The sequence below is a fragment of the Phialemonium atrogriseum genome (genome assembly GCF_030411735.1).
Source record: "Phialemonium atrogriseum strain 8032-3 unplaced genomic scaffold QBC33scaffold_1, whole genome shotgun sequence".
Taxonomy (NCBI): Eukaryota; Fungi; Ascomycota; class Sordariomycetes; order Cephalothecales; family Cephalothecaceae; genus Phialemonium; species Phialemonium atrogriseum.
Window position 1 is genome coordinate 2,410,796 of NW_026848138.1, and position 18,307 is coordinate 2,429,102.

Sequence of the window (18,307 nt, forward strand, 5' to 3'; positions counted from 1 at the left end):
AAACATAAAAATGTCGACCAAGACTCTGTGTGTAACAAGAGTGTTCCCAACCTGAAAAACCACCAAGTCCATCATCACCAGTCTCGGTGGCAAGAAACAGTGTCTGTCTGAAATGAAACCACCAAACCCGTCAACCTCTGTGACAAAGCGAGCCAAACCGAACCTCCACCAACATCATCATAATCTCGTAGGAGAGAGAAAAAAAGCCAACCCCATCACCCCCACCATCACAGCACGTCACCAAACACCGCATCAGTGAAGTCCGCGACGTCCCACACAATCGGCGCGCCGTAATCGGGGAACAAGTACGCCACACGACTCGCGAACTCGTCGTCCCAGCCGGCGGCTCCCCGGACCTGTGCCCAGGAGTTGAGGATCACCCCCGGGCCGCCGTCGTGACCGTGACCGTGACCGTGACCGTGACCGTGACCGTGACCGTGACCCTCGCCGCGGAATCGGCCCGGGTAGATGCGCGGGTCCGGCCTCAGGTGGACGTACCGCCGGTCCTCGCGGCAGAGCAGCAGGCGCGGCGTGAAGGGCCGGACGGTCCCGTCGGCCGCCTCGGCGAACCGGTAGCGCGCGGGCAGCGAGTTCCACGTCCACACCGCCGCCGCCCACATGATGGAGTCGCGGCTCAGGTCGGTGCGGAACCGGTCGTCCTGGGAGCGCCAGACGCGGGACGGGTTGCCGGGCTCGGGGCAGTCGCTGCGGAAGGTCGGGCTGTACGGGAAGGGGAGCCCGTTCGTCTCGCAGAACTCGGAGAGCGGGGAGAACCGGTCGAAGGCGAGCACCTCGGCGAGAAGGAAGAGGTGGGTGTCGTCGTAGTTGTCCTCGGCCATGTCTTCCGGTAGCTCGATGAAGTCTGTGCTCTCGTAGATGGCGGAGGCGATCAACTGGCCGTCGGGTGCGTTGGCCGGAGCAGTCATCTCAGCCTCGGGCTCGTCGACGCCAGTCTCAGTCTCGGCTTCTTCCTCCTCGAAGTCCTCGTCGCCAAAGAGGTCGCCATCGCTGACGTCTTCCGTCATGGCTCCGAAGAGCGAGTCATTGTCGTCATCGCCGTCGTCGGCGGGAGTGGTAGTCGCCAGGACGTCGGTTACGTCCTCCGGAGTGCCAGTCCTGACCTCGTCGGTGACGACCGGAGAAGGAACAGGGGCCTGTCTGGTTTGCTCGGAAATTGTGCGGACGAGCGACAGCGGGGGGCCAACGTGTTGGACCAGCGACGAGGGAGGGACAACAGGAGGATAAAACGGCCGAGGGGGCTGGATAGAGGGGCCGACCATGGGGGGGATGATGGGAGGTAGGATCATCTGGTCAGACCCAGCGGCGGAAGTCGATGCCTGGCTCTGGGCATGGGCGACGCAGGTGGCTTGGTTGCCGTACCAGCTGGGGGGCTCGATGACCGGGGAATAAGAAGCCACGGCATTGGCTTGCTGGCGGAAGGCCGAAGGCGGAAGAGGGACCCAGTCGCTTGGGGGTAGAATGGGCGCGCCAGAGTCGAACTGGCTGGCCGGGAGCTGAATGGCCGAAGGAGGGGGAGGGGCCCAGCATGGAGGGGGCAGAATGGGCTGCTCGGCAGCACCACTCGGGACATTACCACTGGCCGAGGCAACCGAGTTGTCCTTCTTGCCGGCGGCTTTCTTACCCTTGCCAGCAGCGCGCTTCCGGGGAGTCGTCTTCGGCGTCTCCTCGGCAGCCGGCTCGCCTGCCGGGAAGAGGCAGCTGGAGAGGCTCTGGGCCGTGGCCAAATCGCCTGCCCGAAGAGCGGCCTGTAGAGAAGCCGAATCTTCAGGGCTCATGACAGTCTGCCCGCCGGTCGAATCTTTGGCCCCGGTCTTGTTCTTGGCCGCCTTCTTCTGGCGCGACTTGGGGAGCCCTCCGGGCAGGGGAATGAACGTCAGCCCGCCATTGATGAAGATGCCGGCTTCTCCGTTCACCTCCACCACGTTTGGCACGCAAACGCTCTTGCCGGTGTTGTTATTGGCGCCAGTGGACGATTGGCCGGCACTGGATCCAGGATGGGGAGTCGCTGGGGCAGGAGAAGCGGCGGACGATGCAGCCGGTGAAGAGCCGTTGGTCAAAGCCGGCGAGGGCGAAGCGGTTCGGCTGCTGGTGCTCTGAGCAGGAACGAATGCTGTGGGCTCCGTGCTGAGAACAGGCTTCGAGAGCGAGTCCAGGACCGCTTGGGCACACCTTTTATGAACCTGGATCGTCTTCTCGCGGTTTTCAGGCTTGAGAGGCAGCGAACCTGGCCAGATCGGGATGCCAAATACCGAGCTCTCCTTCTCGGCTTCCTCCAGGATTACCTTGATCGTCTCCATTGCTACCTTGTTAACAATGGAGAGTACCCGCTTCTCGACATGCGGGTTGGCTGCCGCTAGCTCGGCGACCACATTGGCATGCCCGAACAGACCGTCCTGGCCCTCCTCCTGGGACATTCCAGTGGAAACCTTCTTGGCAGATCTATCGTCAAGATCCGCCTCGGCCTTGCGCTTGTTGGGCGAGGCAGCTTCGGGGGTCCCGGCGGTGGCTTCTGGGGTGACGGGGGTCGACAGGGCCGCCGAACTGAAAACGACCGTGGCCTTGGGGCGCTTTGCGTTCTCGCGCATCCCAAAGGCCAATCGGCCGTAGGTCTTGTCCTCGGCCGGGCCAGCCATGCTGAGGAGAGACTGGAGCATGTGGAGGCCGGCCTAAATTGTTTGGTTAGCTTAAAATGAAGGTGGGTAGCCAGTAGTGGTCGATAATATATAGGACTTACCGAGCTCTCCTGGGCGGGCTGCCCCTCGACCACTTGCGCTGGCTGCTCCTGGGGTTGCTGGGCGGTGGGCAAGGTGAGCTGGAAGCCAGCCGGAGCCGGTCCAGACCCGGTACTCACATTGGTCGCCATGGTATCTTGAAGAAGAGATAAATTTTAGTATAAGGATTACCTTGCGTGACTTGGAGATGAGAGAGAGACGGGGTTGGTTGAGGTGAAGATATCAAGTAATGTGTGGACGGAGGGCGAGAGAGGAGCGGGACTGAGTAGAAATTTTGTAACTTACTCGTAGAAGAAGATGCAGAAGATGCTCGATGATGGTTTTCGGAGGTGCGAATATGAGAAGCACAGGCTGATGAGCGGATGTAGTGGTTAGTAAGTTGTTGAGTCCAAGGCGGCCAGGAGAGAAGTAATATGGGGAGAAGGAGGGGTGAGTCGAGGTGAAGATATCAAGTAGATGTGTGGTCCGAGGGAGGTGAGGGGCGGAGTGGAAATTTTCGACTTACTGGTAGAAGAAGAAGAGAGATGAGGTTTCTCGGAGACAGAAATACGAGAAGAGCTGGCTGATGGATGGGAGTGTTGGTTAGAAGCTGTCAAGCTCAAGGTGGCTAGGAGTAAGAAGTGATATGGGGAAAGGGAAAGGTGGTTTGGGGGATGAAGTGGGTTCTACATACTGGGAGGAGAGAGTGTGGGTGCTGGAATTTTGTATTGTGAGTAAAGATATCGAGGTTGCACGGCGAAAAAGTGTGGGTTTGAGAGAGAGGGTTCGGAAGAGAGGGCTCGGAAGAGAGGGCTCGAGAGAGGGCTCGAGGAAGAGCAGAAGCGAGTTACCAGAGAAGGTCACGGGGACAGGGAGAAGTAAAAGGGTGGAAGAATGTGAAGTGAGAGTGATGTTTGTTTACTTACCGGTCGGGAGTGTGGTGCCTAGTGAAGAAAAAGTGAAGTTAGCAACTGGATTGGCAGAGTCACAACGCGTCAAGGAGTATGAAGGAAAGGGGCGCTTACTACCTGAGCCCGGAGTAGCCCTCGAATGGGAACTTGTGTTCGAGGCTGAGGCAAGTCAGTATCAACGGCCTCGGCCCCAGTCGATCTACGATTTACGGACAGATATTGGATAACTGGCGGGCGGAGAGGAGGGAGGAGGACGGAGGTAGGAATGCAGGGGTTGGCTCACCGGAATCTGAGACCCAAGTGATCTCCTCAGACTCTGCCAAGAACATGTCCTCTAGCTCCTGATCGTTGATAGTCTCTTCAACGGCTGCTTCCTCGTTTGCCGCCGTTGACCAACTAATCTCTTCAGGTGCCGCCATGAACAAGTCATGAAGCTCGTCGTCGTCGGCGTTAGTTTCTCCGTTGGACACGGGCCCGGCCACGGCCCCTTTTCCGCTCGGTTCTTGCTTCTCCTTTTCGGCCCAGCTGAGTTTCCGGGGCTGCTGCTTCGCTTTGGCAGCAGCTTTGGAGCGGGGCTTGCTCGTTTGGACCTGCCACTGGACGTAGTCCTCGCGACTCTTGAAGGCCCGCGGCCCTATTCCAGGTACCCAGACATTAAAGCCCGTATGGGCGCGAAGATCGGAATCCCAAGTCATGGTTGATATTGATAATCTTCTTGGGTTGTTGATGGTTAGAGAGGGGATGAAATGGAAGAGAGGTTTGGGACGTTGCGTAGGAGAGGTTTGAAATGGAAAAGAGCTGTGGGAAGAAGAGAGGAGGTGAGTCAGAGAAGTAGAGTTGGCGAAGTAAATAGTCCGGAACCTAATCGATATGAATAAGGGGAAGTCGATAGAAAGGATATTACGGTTAGACTCCGAGCACTGTGGTGCGAGGACCGAGTCTGGAGCGTATGGCCCGCGGTTCGATGGGCTTCGATCGAAAGTCATGACTCCCAGCGACGGTAGAGCATACGGGGTCATCGACCGAGTCTCTGGCTGCCCGGGACTTCCCCTACGCCCACCAACATCTGTGACGAGCTGTGAAATTTATTTCGACTTGAAAGTAGGCGCTTCACCCGATCAAAACCTCGAGCAAACCGCCAATGACATAAGCAGAGTGGTGCTTCCCGGCCATGTGCAGTGACTGGAGTACATCCCAGTTCCGTACAATAAACGGATTCAAGTCTGTGTTGACAAAGTTCTGCGGGGGTTAAGGGGCAAATTCACCAGGGGGTGTGAAGACGACGACGCCGAGACTCGATGGTCAGAACCAAGAAAAGTATATTACGGCACACCACTCGCCGTATAAAACGATATCCATCCTTCACATAGACTTCGATGGTGGAGAGACTGAATTGCATATATATATGGTTGGGATAGGGGCTCTGGTGTCAGATTAAGGGGTTGGGAATACATTGACGTATTTTGGACCGGCGATACGATACAGCTTGTTTGCCACTGTATCCGCTCCACGACATTGCCAGCCTTCGATCTGCTTCGAAAAAAGTCAATTTATGGCTTAGCATTTAACCTATATTGCGATGATCTGGGAACAACTCACTGAACCATGGACGTACCGACGTGGCTTTGGCGTAAAGGTCCTGAAAAGCTTCTATCCGCTTCGAGTCCGCAACAATTGGCCAGTGTAAGGTTTTGCTAAGCAATTTCCTTCGTCGTAACAAAATCGTCCGAGGTACAGCAATCCGATGAGAAAAGAAAATTAAAACGAAGTTGTTCAGGGCAGCCGGAGGGGCTGCAATGTGATATACCGTTAATTCATGATACCTCCTCAACCATCTTCTCCCCGCCGAGTCCATGCCCCCCGCCGAAAACTCGTCCGGCGGGCCCGGCGAGCATCTCCTCCGGTAGAGCGACCCGAATACCATCCTTGGTGCTAACCCAGCGGATGAATGCTGGATTCGCCTTCGGACCCTCATTGTCGGGAGTCTCGTCGCCGGGTAGGAGAGCAGTACGACGGTTGGTCTTGGGAGCTTGCTTCTTGAGAAGCTTGTTGATGGTTTCCATCTGAAAATTTTAATCAGCCTCAGGTTCGACAGGAATAAGCGGGAACTCAAAGATCCAGTAGCTACCTTGACCTCCTCGTTGCGCTTCTCGCTCAAGTTCCGCCTGCGACGAGCCATCTCGGCCCGCCTCATGGACAGCTCTTCAGCCGTGAAAACCTTCTTGGCTTGGACCTCTGCAGAAATCGGGTTAGCCTTATCCGTGATAAGCAGTAAGCAGTAGGAAGCTCTTACCATCAGACAGCTTCATGTACTCTTGCGCCACATCGCCATGCTTAGCCCGTTGCCGCGCCGTCATCCGAGATAAATCCGGCGTCTCGGCACGGCTGCCCCCAGCGGGGGTCTCCCCGTCGCTATCGAGAGCCTCCTCCTCTTCCTCCTCATCAGCCTCAGCATCTTCCTCGGCATCTTCGTCAGCAACCTCGATCTCTTCGCCCTCCGCGTCAGGATCCTCATCTTCGTCTTCGGCCGGTCTCTCACCGCCTACTTCGACGGTGTCATTGATCTCTTCCTCAGGCTCGCTCTCCAAGTCGCTCAGTTCCTCATCCTCATCCTCATTGACCCTGGAGGACGATTTCTGCGCGCTTGCCCCAGATGCCCTGATAGAGGACTTCGGGAGACGTGCATTTCTGGCCTTAGCAGAAGGGGCGCCGCCTCTGGCGGGCTTGGAAATTTTGATAGTAGGAGGCGGGGGTAGCGGGGCAACATCCATGTCGACATCGCCCTCAGCATCCTCGTCACCCAGATCATCGTCGTCGCCTTGTGCGTCAACATCCATATTTTCCTCATCAACTTCCTCGCCATCAGCATCCTCCTCACCAAGATCTTCCATCTCCTCGTCTTCGTCTTCTTCTTCTTCTTCTTCTTCCTCCTCCTCGTCCTCATCGTCGTCGTCATCCTGTCCGCCGAGATTGCCGACCTGGATCTCGTCCTCCCCTTCCTCCTCTTCCTCATCGTCATCACTCTCGCTCTCTACAACATAGCTCTTCTTTCCGCCCCGGGTGCTCCGCTTAGCGGCAACTATCTCGTCGCCGACGAATTGCTCACGGCGACCTACCGCTATAGAGCTCGCACCGCGTTTGTTGGCGGTGGTGGCCTGGCGCAGCTTGCTTGAAGGGAGCTTGACCGTGAGATGCATGTGTTGATCCGAGTCTGCGAGGCTGCTCGCGGGAGATGACGAGGGTGCGTGGCGTGATACAGAAGCAACCCCCCGGCCATCTGTGGAGCGGCGTGAGCGGGATGACATTGTCCGCTCGTTATCTCTGTCGGCCATGTCAGTGATTGCTTCCGTTGCCCGCTGGGCCGCCGAGCGGCGAGGTCTCGAAGACATTGTGGATGTGTGATTGTGTGGGCGGAGGAGGAAGACGAATAATAAAAATGAAGAATGGCTGTCCAGGGACGTGGGAGACTTTGTGTGTGTTTATGACAGGTGGCGGAAAAGATGCTGGATATGATTGAAGGGTTCTGATAGTGGGGGTGTATGAAAAGGTTGTGGGATGGTTGTGAGATGGTGAGATGGCAGGTCGTTGAAATAAGCTCGACCAACAAATTTAAAAGTCTTGGGCGACAAAGAGAAGCGAAGAGGGAAGGGGCAATCAAGCGCAAGGCTCAGTTGCATCCTGTGTGCAGCCGCTGCGCTTCCCGCCATCCACAAACTGCCTGCCTTGACAGTGAATCCCTCAGCCAACCTTGTTTGGCCAACCCCGAGCGTCAAGCCAATAGGGCTCGACAAACAATGACGAAATACATGGAAGATATTCCCGGTTTACAGCAACTGACTTGATCTGTTTGGGTGGCCTCTGCCGACATCCATATGACGGGCAATTGCCAAGAAGGGGACAAATCACAGATTCAAGGTTCCCCTTCTTCCCCTCTCCCTCTCTGCCTTTTCGGGGTTGCGCTATGCTGACATGGGGTTGGGGCTGGGGCCTAGAAAGCGAAATAGCAAACTCACACTTTGACTGGAAAGGCGCAATTGATCGTTGTGGCGTGTGTACGTATTTCGTACGCCGCAGCCAAGATTTTGCAATACCGACTGTCGATTGGAGAGGTCGTCTCGATGTGGCCTGACGGCCCCTTGCTTTCGGCTGTGTAAAAAGGCGTGTCGGCAATCGATGATTGGTATACAAGAGGTGTCACCCCACTTCAGCCCTTGAGTCTAGTACAAAGGAGATAGGTATTGCTCTTCAGAAACAATCCTGGAGATCTCTGCTGGCGCAAACTCGAAGGGCCCAAGTGTTAAGCTTGGGGGTCGCGATGCTCGGATCTGGCTGTCTCTGGACGTAGTTGAGTTGGCGAATTAGGGGCAAATGGAGGCCTCAATAAAGATGGGTGAACCCGTTGTGCTTCTTAGTGTCTTGAGCAATGATATCTTGAGTCTTACGGCCTAGAATCTATAAAAGTGGCAATTCTGAGCTCGTTATCGTCGTTGGAAGCAACCGCTGTGATGATCCAGATTCCAGATGTGGGACGACCCCCCTGTTCCCACTGCCGGAGATCTGCCGCCTGGGTTCCATTACGTGCCGGGCCGTCACAGGCCGAGCTATGAAGCTGCCGCCTGGCATTATGAGCCGAGGCACGTCATGTTCGGCAAGGAAGACGATAAGCAGCCATCGTTTATCGAAATCGGGTTCCATCGCCTTGGCCCCTTCTTCAGGTTGTCTCCCGGGAGTGCTAATGTCTCAAGGGCAGCCCCAACAGTCCGACAATGGGGAACTCTGAACAAGATTCCAATTCCGGGATTCCGGCATGGCAGAGATCCCAATCCGCCGCCGCCGACCCTGGTTCCGACCCGCCAGTCCCAGAAGCTACAGCTACCATAGACCAAGCGAGGAAGTTCCTTGAGGATGAAGAAGTACAGAAGGCCACGAGAGAGCGCAAAGTCGAGTTCTTGAAGAGCAAGGGTATTGAGGAAGGCGTTATCCTCGAGCTCCTGAATGAAGAAGGAAAGAAAGCGCTGCCAAAGGTTAGTGGCTTCCTCGACCGTCCCCAAAGTTTGTTTAGACTGATTCTGACCGTCGCTGCAAAAGGCTGTTGAAGATGCTGCGCAAGAGCCCACGACGGCTTCTACGAGTCCCGATACCGTGACAGCCGAGGCAAAAGAAGACCGCCCGCCGATTGTCACATATCCTGAATTCCTCACCAAGCCCGCTCGAGCGCCTCCATTAGTTACCGCCAATGGGTTTCTCAACACTCTATATACGTTTGCCGGCATATCCACCCTTATTTACGGCACAAGCAACTTCGTGCTGACACCCATGGTTGAATCCCTTACCGAGGCGAGAGTGTCTTTACATGACACCGCGAACCAGAACCTTGGCAAACTGGTGACGAAGCTTGAGGACATTGTATCCGAGATACCGGGCGCGAAGAAGGCAGATTCGACAGGGCACCCCTTGGAAGACGACGAAGACACCGAGTACGATGACCCGACGGAGATGTTTCATCGTGACATTGGAGTCCAGACTTCCCTACCATCCAGCCCTGTAGAAGGCACAGGGCAGACATTGATGTTGACAGAGAGTCCGAGCATACAGCAGGCGCGCCGGCTGAGGGAGCTGGTAGCATCGGCCAAGGAGATCAGCGGGGGCATTATTGCGCACAGCGAGGACTACGCAGATGTCAAGACTCTTCTCGACGTTTTCAAAGACGAGATGGATCAGTTGAGTTATCCTATACATGATTTTGTTGGCAGCAGCTCGCTGTACGGCGGTATCAATAGGAACGAGCCGGACGATGAAATCAAGAGAGCCAAGGAGAACATTCGGCGCGTCAAGGGAGTCTTACTGAGCGCCCGCAGCTTCCCGGCCGGCACCAGGTAGCGATTTGAGAGGCCCGAGGGCGGGGATTGACTTGTATTATCAACGAGGGAACATGCCAGGAGCGTTGAGTGGAGGAGGATGTTCTACGGATTACACTGGCACAATATCTATCTACTGCGTATAAGTAGTATGACCTCTATTTGTAGACCTGCAAATGCAACGAATTCCATATCACATATCTACAGGTACAAAGGAGGGGTGTACGGACTTGGTAGGAAATACAGATTACATACTGCATACCTATCATTGGTATCACTGACTGAATTTAGTCCGCCCTTGGCGGCCATGTGATCGCAAAACCCTGACCACCCCTGGATGCGAGACAGCGGGGTTTGGTCTCGAGCTGCCCCTCGAATTGTTTCGCTGCGGAGAAAGACGATGGGATATGGGTGTCGCGGTATGCGGCTAGGTCAGATAGCTTGGAAACAAGCAATTGGACTGGCCCACGGCGCGATACGCTATTGTTGGATTATCTTGGTAGGCGTACACTCGCATACCTACCTACCATTTGTATGGCGCTGAGACGGAGGATGGCGCTGCACTCCAAGTCACACGACGCGGGAAGGCGAACATGATCTGTTGCATTGCCTCCTCCTCCATGTGCCCCTCCTCCTATGTTCCAGCCTGTGTGGTACACTCCTCGCCGATTTGCGCGTTGGAGCTCAATTTGGTGAGATTTACTGAGTAGCCACCAGGCTGCATGCCGATCCCTGCCCTGTTGGGGGACAGGCGGAGAGACCTCGCGCCAGCATGGGCGATCATGATTAACCTGGTTGCCTAGGTATGTACAGTACAGTACCTTCTCCATAGTTTTTGCTTCAAGCAGCATTTTTAAGTTCATCGGCAGGCCCGTCCGTCTGCGCAGCACGGCAAGTGCCGCAATTCGCATTGAGTCAAGCCAATGGTAAGATGAAATGTCATGATCGAGGTGGTGACAAACAGGTGCATGAGGCCGTGAGTCAATGCGTTGGATGCCAAACCGCGGAAGGATTGCTTTAAATATCATGCCACCATCTTTCCTCTCCAAATCCAGAACGCCCCGCACTGGTCGTACAGGTTCAGGTTCATTCTGAGCGGCCTTGTCCCTTCCCTACCCTGGCCCCGTGCCTAAGCGAGTTCTTCCCCGCCACCGACGGGACCTTGCACGGCTTGACATGCAACCAGCGACTAGCTATATAAAGTCCAACCCGCATTTCGAGGCCGCAGGTGGCGAGCAAGGCCTTTGTTGTTGGAGGCCGACTTCCAGTGTCTTGCCGCACTCGACGCTCTTCGACGCTTCCACTCGTCCCGAAAAGATGTTGTTTTCCGACCTGTACAAATCCCCGAGGTCGCCATTGTCCAAGTTGCGCAACTCGCTGCCACACGCAGCGCCCGTTCTATCGCCTGACTACGACGCAGATCTCGTGAGCAAAGACAAAGCCAAGCAAAAAGAGGCCGTAAGGAGATATCTCGCGGACAAGGTTCGCAATGATTGGGAATTTTCTTGGCCACCACAGCCCTCAGAAACGCCTGCGCCTCTGGAGCAAGGGAAGCAAGGAGAGCAAAAAACCTTGGCAGCCGAATCCTTAGAGGGGCACACGGCAGCCAGCTCCGATGCCGAAGCCAGCGCTAATACCGGTCCCCCCGCTGCTGACAGTACCCCGCCCGACGCTGAGGCGGACAGGTCAGCAATCTCTCCAGCTCCCGTAGAAGGCGGCGAGGAAGCAATAGAAGAGTCGGGCGACTCCGAGTCGGACACCGAATCGGTGTATTCCACCGTCTCAGAAGATGCGGCACACTTCCGTTCCCGTGCCGAGTGGATATCCGACCTCTCGGACGACGACTTGCCACCCTCGGGCACATCGCCCTTCCGGTTCGACAGCCCCGATGCCGTCGGCACAGCAGTGCAGGCGTCCATCGTCGCGGGGAAAGCCCGGCGGCGCAGACAGCTGCGCGAAGAGGCGACCTGGAACAAGGGGCTGGCCTGCTTCATGGCCCGGCGTGATGCCTGGACCAAATCCAGGACGGCCCGCCTGAAGCCGAAACCGACCTGCCCCGTCTCTCCTTCGTCGCCGCGCCGGCTCTTCTGGCGGTCCCATACACGCACCGAGTCGAGCTCCTCCTCCACCGCCCCGCAGACACCCATCCCGCTCAGCACAGTAATGTCCGCGCCGACGACCTCCATGTCCTCTCCCCTGTCCCCCATGCCGACCCACCACTCGCACACCTCCCAGCCGGCCGCCGACAGCGAGATCACGCCGCCCCCCTCGGAGCCCGACTCGTCCTCCCTCACCAAGCAGCAGACCCGGACCCTCTACCCCGTCGAGACCCTCCTGCCCGTCCCCGCGCCGCTCATCCCCGCCCAGAACCCCATGCGCGCGTCCATCGGCCCGTCCATCTACCCGTCCCTCTACGACAAGCTCGTCGTCAGCGGCCTGCAGCCCTCGTGCCCCATCAACCTCGGCGACATGGTGCGCGCCTGCGTCGTCGGCTGGAAGCGCGACGGCGAGTGGCCCCCGCGGCCCGTGGCCGAGCCCCCCCATTCCACTTCTGCCGCCGCCGCCGCCGCAGCCGCTGCCGCAGCCGTCGTGGTCGTCCGCCGCCGCAAGGAGAAGCAGCAGGCGCACGCGCCGGGCCAGGGCCAGGGCCGGGGCCAGGGCCAGGGCGGACAACACAGCAGGAAGGGCAGCACGGCGACGACGGCGCCGCGGAGGCTGAGCTTCGGGGGGTTCCTGGAGAGGGTCAGCGGGGAGAGGGAGAAGGGGGAGAGGGAGAGGGAGAAGGACGGCAAGGACAACAACCACAACAATAACAATAACAACAACAACAACAACAACAACAGGGAGGATGAGGAGCCCGGGTCGGTGATGGGGAGGGGCATTAGGAGGAGCCTGCAGAAGGTCCTTGGGCTGGGCTTCGGCCATGCCAGCGGTGGCAATGCGGGTAATGATCATAACGCATCTCACCCGCCGGCGCCTGAGGCGGACGAGAAGAACGGCGATCAGCACGCAAAGGAAGTTACGGCTGCGGGTTAAATGTGATTTTTTATTATTTCCATCTGCCTTGGTTGGTTCTGCGGGCTGGTGTTTCTGGTCAGGCATCCCATACGTGGGATGGCAGGGGAAGGGGGGGAGGGGATAATGGTGGCTCGGTGAAATGGCATGGACTGGTTTTGCATAGGTACTTCGCTAACACATTTGGCATGTCGTCGCCTAAGGTCATCGTCATGATACCCGATTCCAGCCTTCTCGGCGTTGCGTATTTATGATGTTACTATTGAGGGAGTAGGTGCTTTCTACGGGGGTGTTTCAACATTTAACCCGTTTCTAGTATCCCAGTGCCCGAAATCTGCAGGATGGCTACCTAGGTAATGATCAATGCAAGGAAAGGAAAGGAAGCAATACAAATATATACCGACGTGACATTACCCCAATCTGTGGGTTGCCGAGGTGGTTTAAAAATTACTCAAGTCTACTACAAGTTCCTCTACCCCGTTCTTTACAATCATATTCTCGTCCTCTATCAGGTCTAGAATATCACCGTCTTCCAATGTTTCTCTCCCTCTTTACCCCCCCCCTCTCTCTCCCCTTACATGCCAGAGATCCTCATTGCTCCATAGCCAACAGTGATCACGACGATCAGCGAGAGCACGCTGCTGGGCACACCTCTGCTGATGAAGTGCTCCACGCGCAGATACCGCTGGCCCGCTGGGTCTTCCTTCATAATGGCAGCTAGGCAAAACCGCGTTAGTATTTTGAATCAAAGTCCCCGACATATCATGGAGAAAGAAAACTCACTCATATTCGGGAATCCGCTCGTGGGCAGCCCCATGGCGGCGCTGCACATGAGGACGCCGGCCATGACGAGCAGGTTCGGGTGGGGCTCGTCCATCTTCATGCCGACGTCTGCGACGAGCGGCAGGAGGATGAGGGCGGCGACGGTGTGGCTGATGAAGGTGGCGATGACGAGGATGAGGCAGGAGAAGACGACGAGGACGCCGTACAGGCTCATGCCCTGCACCTCGCGCGAGATGCCCTCGGCGACGGTGTGCAGGAGGCCCGACGACTTGACGGCCTTGCCGAGCGACAGACCGCCCGCGGCGAGGATGATGATGGTCCAGGGGAAGTTGTTAAAGTCCTCCTTGGTCAGTATGCCTACGCCGAAGAAGAGGGCTATCGGGATGATGGCGATCACGCCCATGTCGCCGAACACCTTCTCGAGCTGGTTGCTCGCGCACCACAGGCCGATGGTGGCCAACGTAACGACCGTGACGTACCACTGGATGCCCGAGAACGGGTCTCTAACGGGCCGGATGGCGACGATCGTGGTGCCCTTGCCCGGCTTGAACGACACCAGGAGTAGTAGCCATATGAGCACGAGCGATATGATGCCGACGGGGATCACAATGAAGAACCACTGGCCCCATGTGGGCGGGGGTTCCATGATGCCGATCGCGACGACGTTCTGCGGCGAGGCAATGGGCGACAGCATGCCGCCGATGTTCGAGGCGAGCGCAATCCCCATGATCACGGCCTTGGACATGTTCGAACCGGCCGGTAAATTGCGGAGCATCGGCTGGGGAAAAGATATATGTTAGGGGCATGGCTCTTCATCCCGATGGCTTGGGTTGACTCACCTCGATGATGCCGAAGCACAAGACGGGGGCCGCAACGTTACTGATCAGCATACTTGCGAACGCAGCGACCAGCATGTTCGCTATGAGGACCGTTCTCGGCCGGGTTCCCGCCTTGCTCAGCACAAATGTCGCTATCCTCTTATCGATCATGCACTTGGACAAGGCGGCGGCGAGAGTGAAGCCACCCAAGAGAAGCATGATGACCGGAGTCCACATGGCAGAGAAGATATACGCTGTCGCTTCCTTGGATTCCAGTCTCTTGTAGGGTGCCTCGTCTTGACGCACAACTCTGAGTACGACACAGAGGAAGGGGATACACATTGAAGTAACAAACAACGGAATGGCCTGTGGAGAAAGTTAGGGCGATCCTACCCCACGGGGTGTTGATTTTGAGACATGCTTACCTCGGTGGCCCAGAGCAGACTGACGAAGATCAGCAAGGCCAGACAGTTCTGTTGCTCCGGCTTCCTCATGATGGGAATAAATAACAGTGCCAGGAAAATGCCGACAATCGCAATGAGAGTCAGCATAGTCGAGCCGAGGAGCCATGTCGGGCAAGTAAATCTGCCCACTGGCGTCCATATCTCCTTTGACCGAGGGAGGCGCTCGTCGTCCCCCTGGAGAATGGTCGGATCAGCATCCCGACCCAGAAGAGTCCGGCCGAGATTCGCGGCCTCGGCACGTCGTTCCATGCCGATCATGTCTCTCCAGACGGTGTTACGCTCCCAGACGACATGCTCCCTCAGGTGAGAGCGCAAGTCTCTCCTGGCGGCCTCCTCGTCACCGTCTGTGACGACCTGAGTATACGCCTTTTCCATCTCGGCAATGTTGGCCTCCAGCTCCTTCATGGTCTCTGGCCGGAAAGGATATGCCGGCTCGACAACGGTGCTCATATACTTGGGCCTTAACTGCCTGTCGAGGATTTTGTCAAACTTCTTGAGAACTTTCCTGAAGCCCGTCTTGTTGAGCTGGACGTAAGACTTGAGCTCGCACAGCGAGACGTAGAGATTGATGATTCTCTTCTTGAGCATGATGCCGGACGAGAATAACTCAACTTGCTCTGCATAGTCGTCAAATGCTATGCTGTGCCGCCGATTTGACCTTGTGAGCTCGCTTGAAGCCGTCATTTCAGTCGGCGCAACGGGATTCGCCCTTCGTCTACCAACGAGGCTCACACGTTTCTTCTGCGCTGTAAGACCGGTGGTCTCCCCCCCTTCGTCTTCACTGTCCTCGGACGCATCCTCGTCGGAATGCGCACTGCGCGTGCTGCCTGTTCGCTGCCTTGTGAGGCGTCCCCCATCGCTGGGTGGTTGTCCAGCGCCCTCTTCGTCCAGTGTCCCGATATCCGCCAAGAGCTCGTCGACTTCATCACATAGTTCCTTCTCTTTGACATTGAAGAAGGACGAGATCTTTTCAAGCTCTACATCGAGTGCGCGTGCCAAGATGGCTTCGGGTTCCTCGTTCTGGATAAGAGGTCGCGATTCTGCGTCGCCGACGCCAGCTTGGTGGACGGTCTTCTCGAGCTGGTAGATTCTTGGTGGGCAACATGTCAGCATAACTCACGTCAAGATGCAGGGTTGCAGCCAAGGATCGTACAGCTTCTTGATGTTGCTATAGGCGATGTAATGGCTGCTCCAGTCCGGAACGGCGTTGAACTGGATGCTGTGGGAGAACCTCATCTCGTCCTGTTCGTCGAGCCAACGACGTTTTTTGCTTCTCTTGGCCTGCTTGAGGAATTCTTTGGTCTCTCCCTCTTTCCGGGTTTGAATATCAGCGTAATCTATCAGCTCGTACTCCTCCGCGCTGTGCCGTGGTCCGCCTTGATGCGCTGTTCTCCCTCCCCTGTCCAAAGGGCCTGATAGTGGTTCTCGGGTTCCGGCAGGCGGTGTTCGGGCAAGACCAGCTTCGCGGCTAGAGGAGGGGAATTCGGACTTGGGTAGAGAGTATATTTTTGAAGCTGTTGCCCTCGAGGGCTTTGGAATTGTAGCAAATGACCAGTCATGGATGAGCCCGCCACTAGCACTAGGGCATCACTGACGAATGACTGTGTTTGGATTGGGTGTGTTGGTGTACCTTCCGCTTCTCGACACAAATTGACCAGTGTGTTTTGCTAGAACCCCCCGACATTGAGAGTGACTGTTCTTCGTTTGTGTCGCCCCCAAGGACGCCAAGGTGCTTCACAAATCTCTTGCTCAGGGACCAATAGTACGATGCGGATATGGCAGGTGCCCGAGGTAGTCTGCACACGATGTCTTAGGCGCGGCACGGACCAGGGCCCAGGTGTGCCAATTACGCAGTAATTCATGATGCCTTAGGGATAGGGTTATATAAGACTGGCTTCTCTGTGCCGACATACCTTCTATCTCAATTCACCCCCGAGAACTATATGCCCCCAAATATGTATTGAGCACGGGGCCTGAGCTGTAGTGGCTGCTTTAACCTGAGCAGACAGAGGCTGAGCCACCCTAAAGCCCCCCGAGCCCCCTGGAGCTGAGCAGTCGCTGTTGTTTTAGCGCTTGGATAAGCCTGCCACCAGTGACGCTGGAGGCATGGATAGGCATGCCACGTCGCTGGACGCGTCGCTCCTAGGCTGCAGGCTTCGCGCGTTGGTCAATCATTCTCCTCCACCCTCTATCATTTTCCACTTATCCGTGGCTACCTGGTCGCGTACTATGAACGCACTTGGAGGCTTGTGGTGCTGGTAATTCCTTCCTTAGGCTGGGAAAATACGCGACTGATTGATCTTACGTAGACAGGTGTTCACCAGTACTGGTCTCCCAGGTTCGTTAGCATCCTGATACTGGTTTCTAGCGCTCACATGTGGTTTCTTCCCAGTCCTGGCTGTGGTCGCTTCTGTCATAGGCCTGTCTCTGGGTGCATGCAAGCGCGTGATTATATTCCCCCGTATGCTACATACTAGTAGTATGTCGTCCCGTAGTCCACCTCCGCCAGGGGCCGCCGAAGAGGCGAACGGGTCTTTTGGGCAGAGCCACATCATACAGCCCCAGTCCGAGCACACCCACACTGCCATTGTGCTCCATGGACGCGGCAGCTGCGCCGAGGAGTTTGCCGAGGAGTTTCTCGCCTCGACCCTCTCGGACGACCGCACCCTCTGCGACAAGATGCCCGGTTGGCGCTGGGTGTTTCCCTCCTCGAAGGAGGTGTGGAGCACTGCTTTCAAAGAGCACATGCCCGCCTGGTTTGAGGCGCACTCCTTGACGGACCCCACCATACGACAAGACCTGCAAGTCGACGGGCTCCTGGAGTCGGTGAGCTATATCTCGCAGATCATGGAAGAGGAGATTGAGCGACTCGGCGGAAACTCGCAGAGACTGGTCCTTGGCGGCATCAGCCAGGGTGGTGCCGTGGGGATGTGGGCTCTGCTCTGCCAGCGAGACGCGACAAGGGGACTGGGGGCTTTCTTTGCAGCCAGCACTTGGCTGCCGTTTGCGGCTAACGTGAAGGATCTCCTGGCTGGTCAGGAGATGCCGCCTGAAAGGGGACGCCTTGGGCTGGAGAGCATGGAACCAAAGGATGCGGTTCTCAGCATGATGCCACCCGTCAACTGGCATGCCCTTCCAGGCTTCTCCGAACAGACCCCAGTGTTTATAGGTCATGGAATCGACGACGCCTACGTGGATGTGGAATTAGGTCGACAAGCAGCGGATGTCCTGGGTCAAGGAGGATGGGAGGTTGAATGGAAAGAGTACGCAGGGGCGGAGGAGGAGGGCCACTGGTTCAAAGTGCCAGATGAGATGGATGATATCTATGCTTTCCTCGTCAAAGTTGCGTCTGCGCAATCAGGCCGTAAAGGAAAAGATGCAGCCTGAGTAAAGTGGCAGCATACAACTCTCAATCGAGCATCTGTGACCACTATCATCTGCGTTGCCCAAGCCAACGGCCAATGAGACAGTCCAGCGAGCACTCCATGGGATATCTGCCAATAGCCTCCGTAGGAAGGTACTCAATCCAACCCTACAACACGGATTTGGGGGCAAAAATCGAGATAATAGATAATGTCTATGCATCCCTCGATAGGTAAATTGAATACTGCTAAATTAACTATTCGTCTGGGTTCCCATTGTCAACCTAGCTAACGGCCTAAGTTATAGGGGAACTCCGTAGATAGGTAGGTACGTACTTTCCCGATGGAGCGGCAAGCTATGATC

At 56.5% G+C, this 18,307-nt stretch overlaps 7 protein-coding genes across 7 annotated transcripts; 3 read left to right on the top strand and 4 right to left on the bottom strand.

Moving 5' to 3' along the window:
• Positions 1–227: 227 nt before the first annotated feature.
• Positions 228–2,884, bottom strand: QBC33DRAFT_554348 (uncharacterized protein; the record flags this gene model as incomplete). Its single annotated transcript, XM_060429499.1, has 2 exons — positions 228–2,687; positions 2,756–2,884. 2 exons carry the CDS (start codon positions 2,882–2,884, stop codon positions 228–230), a joined length of 2,589 nt encoding a protein of 862 aa, XP_060289120.1.
• A 649-nt stretch (positions 2,885–3,533) lies between these two features.
• On the bottom strand, positions 3,534–4,813 carry QBC33DRAFT_33228 (uncharacterized protein). Its single transcript, XM_060423682.1, has 2 exons — positions 3,758–4,813; positions 3,534–3,676 (listed from the first exon to the last, which is right to left on the bottom strand). The coding sequence occupies exon 1, from the start codon at positions 4,660–4,662 to the stop codon at positions 3,850–3,852; it is 813 nt and encodes a 270-aa protein (XP_060289121.1). The 5' UTR covers positions 4,663–4,813; the 3' UTR covers positions 3,534–3,676; positions 3,758–3,849.
• A 644-nt stretch (positions 4,814–5,457) lies between these two features.
• QBC33DRAFT_554350 (PAPA-1-like conserved region-domain-containing protein) lies at positions 5,458–7,032 on the bottom strand (the record flags this gene model as incomplete). The annotated part of the gene is made up of 3 exons (XM_060429500.1): positions 5,458–5,706; positions 5,772–5,878; positions 5,937–7,032. 3 exons carry the CDS (start codon positions 7,030–7,032, stop codon positions 5,458–5,460), a joined length of 1,452 nt encoding a protein of 483 aa, XP_060289122.1.
• Positions 7,033–8,140: 1,108 nt separating this feature from the next.
• Positions 8,141–9,896, top strand: QBC33DRAFT_608286 (putative peroxin 14 17 protein). The gene is made up of 2 exons (XM_060432358.1): positions 8,141–8,667; positions 8,732–9,896. The coding sequence occupies exons 1-2, from the start codon at positions 8,410–8,412 to the stop codon at positions 9,521–9,523; spliced, it is 1,050 nt and encodes a 349-aa protein (XP_060289123.1). The 5' UTR covers positions 8,141–8,409; the 3' UTR covers positions 9,524–9,896.
• A 922-nt stretch (positions 9,897–10,818) lies between these two features.
• Positions 10,819–12,537, top strand: QBC33DRAFT_443711 (uncharacterized protein; the record flags this gene model as incomplete). Its single annotated transcript, XM_060424234.1, has 1 exon — positions 10,819–12,537. The coding sequence occupies one exon, from the start codon at positions 10,819–10,821 to the stop codon at positions 12,535–12,537; it is 1,719 nt and encodes a 572-aa protein (XP_060289124.1).
• A 553-nt stretch (positions 12,538–13,090) lies between these two features.
• Positions 13,091–15,817, bottom strand: QBC33DRAFT_554353 (SPX domain-containing protein; the record flags this gene model as incomplete). The annotated part of the gene is made up of 5 exons (XM_060429501.1): positions 13,091–13,233; positions 13,300–14,077; positions 14,139–14,483; positions 14,543–15,671; positions 15,735–15,817. 5 exons carry the CDS (start codon positions 15,815–15,817, stop codon positions 13,091–13,093), a joined length of 2,478 nt encoding a protein of 825 aa, XP_060289125.1.
• Positions 15,818–17,037: 1,220 nt separating this feature from the next.
• Positions 17,038–18,281, top strand: QBC33DRAFT_522849 (phospholipase carboxylesterase). Its single transcript, XM_060426569.1, has one exon. It carries the CDS (start codon positions 17,045–17,047, stop codon positions 17,966–17,968), a length of 924 nt encoding a protein of 307 aa, XP_060289126.1. The 5' UTR covers positions 17,038–17,044; the 3' UTR covers positions 17,969–18,281.
• The last annotated feature ends 26 nt before the right edge of the window (positions 18,282–18,307 follow it).